Genomic DNA, 4772 nt, shown 5'->3' with positions numbered 1-4772 from the left:
TGTGCATGTCGTAAGAATTCACTACGAATTGTTTAAGTTGGAGGAATCTCTCTCACATAGAACATCGTGAATTCCGGTCAATAGTCTGATTCTCCTCGTTACAGTTTAATGTGTTATTCTTATTAATGAAAATCCAACATGTATACAAATTCTGAGATTAGTTAAATATTAATGTTTGATTTTGTTCTTACCTAATTAAGCAAATCAACGAAAAAAAAAAACAATGGAATAATACAAACAACTAACATAAAACAAAAACCGACAGAAAAAAAAAACTGTTGAATTTGTAGATTTGATCACAGATGATGCAACAGTGTCTCTATTCATTATTTAGGTTATTTTTTTGACCGAACATATCACCATTTGAAATCATAGAACTGTACTTATAATCCAAATTCATCGAAGAAGGGATATACGACAACAACAACAACACCAAAAATAGGAGACACAAGATATGAAGAAAAAAAAAAAACAGCAAATGTGAGATGTTTATGTACAATTGACAAAGTATTAACAAGCGGCGTATTGATAAATCTTGGGTCAGAGACTCAGAGTATGAGAGCGGTAAGCGGTTCGATGAGTGGAAGAGGATATTTGGATTTTATGAGCGTATCTCTATATATGTCCAGTGACTGACCGTATAATACAATTTACATAATGCAACAGCTGATGAAAGAAACATCTTAAATCCATCTCAACCGTTCATCACAAAATCTCTTCAAGGGACCACTTTGATCCATTTGTCCGTGAATTCCTGTCATGTAAGAAAAACAAAAGTCAAAGTATAACCTTTTCTCCTTTCCTTAAGACATATACTAGAGTATATAATCATTTAAATGAAAAGAGATTCTATGATTTTCAAATAACAAAAAGAAAAATGGATTTCAAAAAACAAAATGAATTGGGTCAACAAGTCATAGATTTAATTCGTTGTGGCCCGCACAATAATAACAAAAACCTGAAATTATAATTTTATTGTGGTGACCTGTAGCACGTAGGTAGAACAATCACTCGCCGTGGTCGTGGATGATGTTGCATTAATATCAATTGTGAATGTGTGACCACAACGTTTTAAAGTTACGTAGTCGTTGCTCTTGGGGTCAAGTTGAAATAAGATGTTTTGGTAAAAAAATGTGTATAAACAAACAAACTAGCATAACATACGTTATCTTATCATTCAAAAATAATAGTACTAATAACAACGCTGGTCTTTAAGTTTTTGCCTTCAGTCTCTAAATTTTGTCCCAAAAATATGTTAGTAGTGTTTTTACCTTCCGTTTTCATTTTCTTATCACAGCTTAAAGCTTACAATGGCGTGACACCTGGCAGGTACCCCACGGAAACCAAGTCTTTGAAACGGACACCACATTTTAAAATCATCGGTTTCATATTTGTAGTCAAAGTTAGGTATGAAGAGGACTCTAAGTGGTCTCCTTTAGTCAACTTCATTAGCATTTTTAAAACTCTTATAACTGCATTTAAAAAACACTCTAAACAGCGCCGCTTGACTCGATATATCCTACAATCTTATTATATCAGTTCACTTCATGTAATGTAGCTATAAGCTATGCGCCTATGCGTACTATGAAAGATTCAAATTAGTCTGGTTTGTTCACATATAGTTTTTCTTTTGTTGTCTTAAGTATCATGCAAATACATAAACGAGATACTGGATTTAACACACATCTTTTGATCCAAATAAAACGATGAATATACACAAATTTCCAACTGATATACACAAGTATACAGATTTTTTTTTTTTTTTTGAATCAGTTTCCTCTACTAATTAACTTTCAAATTTGAAAATAATATACTCCGCTGAAATTACATGACAGGAAATTTAAAGTATATTGACTTTTAGAAAATGCTCTTCTAGTGGCGTAAGTAAGAGAGAGCCGATATGGTTATATCAGAAAAGGCAGAAGAGAGAGAGATAGAGAGCAAAGTTTCATTTGTTGTGTAGCCTTTTGTCTCTCGCATCCCAACTTTCAAAAAAAACTTCTCTCTCTCCTCTCTCTAAAGTCTAAACTATCGCTTCTTTATTTACGCTCTATAAAATCCAAACTCATAAACAAAAGATTTTGTCTTTCCATCAAACATCACTTTCTCATAACTCTCACACTTCTCATTAACTTCCTCGTGTTCTTCTTCGTGTTCTATTTTCTTTCTTTCACTTCCAACAAGCAAAGAAACAAACACACAAAAAGGATGAGTTCTAGAGCGTTCAGAGCAACACCAGATAGCAACTATTTGGTCCCTAGGAGATCGAAAGACCAACAAGACACCAGTCCGGACCGTAACCGGATCTGGTCAGAGCCTCGTCATAAACCGGTCGGTAACCGTAAAGTCCCCGTCGTCTATTACCTCTGTCGGAATGGTCAGCTTGACCATCCTCATTTCATGGAAGTCACTCTCTCTTCCCACGATGGTCTCTATCTCAAAGGTAATGAATCTTTACTTTTTAAAATTTTGGGGTTGAACCCTTTTGATTTTTTGATCTTTAACTGAAAAAAGCCATTCTTTTTAAAAATAATCAAGAAAGTTTGCTTTTTGAATTCAAAAGGTTCTCTCTTTTTTCTTTGGCTTTTTACTCTTTATTACAACTGAGCATAACAGTGAAAAAGGCGGCAAATTTTCGAAATGTAGCTTCAAAAATCTGCAACTTTGTTGGGATTTTCTCGGCAGTTCAAAAAGATTCAACTTTATTTTCTCCCAATTTCTCAGATGTGATAAACCGCTTGAATGATCTTAGAGGGAAAGGCATGGCAAATCTCTACTCTTGGTCCTCCAAAAGGTAAAACGATTCTCGTCCCCTCCACCGTCGGATCCGTAAATCCTCTCTTCCTTTAAATCTCAACCGTCCGCTCTTCTGATTGTTTTTCTTCAGGAGCTACAAAAATGGATTTGTCTGGCACGATTTATCGGAGGACGATTTCATCTTCCCCGTTCAAGGTCAAGAGTATGTACTCAAAGGCTCTGAGGTTCTTGATTCTTGTCTTATCTCAAACTCTAGGAGCCTCCTCGAAACGACTTCGTTTAGAGATCCGAGATCTCTAAACCCAGAGAAACACTCCGGCGATGATCTCCGGGCGGTGAATCGCCGGAGAAATCAATCGTGGAGCTCTATCGATCTCAGCGAATACAAGGTGTACAAAGCAACCGAGCCAAGCGCCGAGTCGACTCGAAGACTCGCGGCAGACGCCTCAACGCAGACGGACGATCGACGTCGGCGGAGAAAACCGGCGAAAGAGGAGATAGAGGAGGTGAAAAGGCCGGCGAGGTACGAGAATCAGAGCACTGAGCTGAGCAGAGACGAGATTTCTCCTCCACCGTCGGATTCGAGTCCTGAGACGTTAGAGAATCTGATTAAAGCAGATGGACGGCTGATACTGCGTCCCAACGAGACTAGTGTCGATCATCGGACGGTCGAGAGCTTATCGAGCGGGAGAATGAGAGCTTCGGCTGTGTTATTGCAGCTGATATCGTGCGGTTCGATGTCGTTTAAAGAATGTGGGCCCGTTTTGTTGAAAGATCAAGGGCTGTCGTTGACTGGGCGTAGCGGGTGTACGGTAACGAGGGGAGCAGCTGATAACAGCCTCGATAGGGCAGAGAAGGAGTTGCAGAGTTTTGGAAGGGTAAAATTGGAAGATAAGGAGTATTTTAGCGGCAGCTTGATTGAGACCAAGAAGGAACTAGTTCCAGCTTTGAAAAGATCTTCATCTTACAATGCTGACAGGTAAAAAACAATTAATGGTGTTTGAAACTGTCATGCACTTCGCTTACCTTTATGTGAAACGGCACGTAGTTCTGTTTGGTTTTGTTTTACTTTATTTCCCGTACAAACCCAATAATTGGGTATGGAGTGAGTTGATTGAATAGCTGAAAATGGTATAAAGTGTAGGAGTACATTTTGGTATGTCTTTCAAACGTCTCTTCATAATAGACTTTTTTTATGTAACATATTTTGGAAGGTTATATAGCTTTATAACAATTGAATATTTGATAATTTTATTAGGAGTTCAAGAATGGGACCAACGATGGAGAAGGATGAGGAAGAGGCGGTTCGAGCTAAGTGCATACCGAGAAAACCAAAGTCGGTGGCTATAAGGAACAATGGTGGCCAGCAGTAGCAAAAGGGCACGATTTTTCGAGGAAATGGATGTAAACGCCACGGAGTCTAACAAGCTTATTTTGGCTTTAAGTAACAAAGAATAGGGGAATGATGAGTTGTAAGCGTTGTGAATTGTGTAGGTAATTGCTAAAAATATCCTATGCATGCTAAAAAGTTAAAGCGTAAAACGTGATGAGTATATAAAAATGTTGTAGTTTGAGCCTAGGTGTCTTTTGAGGTTCATTTCAGTCTCGTTTTATTTATAACCCTAATATTAACTTATTGTTATTGGGAATCTCACTAGCAATTTTCAGTTAGTTTCCATTGATAACCGCTATTCACATTGAAGTAATACTGAATGATTATAGGAAGCTTCATTTTATTTATAGCATATCTATGTCTAATAGTAGTAACATGATTATAATTATAAAGTTGAGGTTGCAGATATTCCTATAATTATAATCCTATGGCTTATTTTGCAGGAAAGAAACCACCCGGGTCAAGTTTGTTAAGTTTTCCTGTATTTTACAAATTGACCCTAGTTTGGAGTGATTAGTTTAGAGAAATAGTAAATATTTGTTACTGGAAATTACATCGAAAACATTATATTATACTACCAAACAAATGCCATTGAAATGTGGTAAAGTGATATTTGTCCTTG

The 4772-nt window shown here is 37.1% G+C and overlaps 1 protein-coding gene across 1 annotated transcript; it reads left to right on the top strand.

Moving 5' to 3' along the window:
• The first annotated feature begins 2064 nt into the window (after positions 1–2064).
• Positions 2065–4356, top strand: LOC18017307 (protein UPSTREAM OF FLC). The gene is made up of 4 exons (XM_006400852.2): positions 2065–2443; positions 2725–2794; positions 2888–3736; positions 4016–4356. The coding sequence occupies exons 1-4, from the start codon at positions 2209–2211 to the stop codon at positions 4128–4130; spliced, it is 1269 nt and encodes a 422-aa protein (XP_006400915.1). The 5' UTR covers positions 2065–2208; the 3' UTR covers positions 4131–4356.
• Positions 4357–4772: the final 416 nt, after the last annotated feature.

Source organism: Eutrema salsugineum, unplaced genomic scaffold, assembly GCF_000478725.1.
Source record: "Eutrema salsugineum unplaced genomic scaffold, Eutsalg1_0 scaffold_2, whole genome shotgun sequence".
Taxonomy (NCBI): Eukaryota; Viridiplantae; Streptophyta; class Magnoliopsida; order Brassicales; family Brassicaceae; genus Eutrema; species Eutrema salsugineum.
The sequence above is the reverse complement of the archived record's forward strand: the minus strand, read 5'-3'. Positions and strand labels throughout refer to the sequence as shown.

What these genes read in the sequence shown, in the direction of transcription:
- LOC18017307 (XM_006400852.2), top strand. Translation starts at nt 2,209, where the DNA reads ATGAGTTCTAGAGCGTTCAGAGCAACACCAGATAGCAACTATTTGGTC. An exon ending in CGATGGTCTCTATCTCAAAG is followed by an intron (nt 2,444 to 2,724) that starts GTAATGAATCTT and finishes CCAATTTCTCAG; the next exon opens with ATGTGATAAACCGCTTGAAT. An exon ending in TCATCTTACAATGCTGACAG is followed by an intron (nt 3,737 to 4,015) that starts GTAAAAAACAAT and finishes TAATTTTATTAG; the next exon opens with GAGTTCAAGAATGGGACCAA.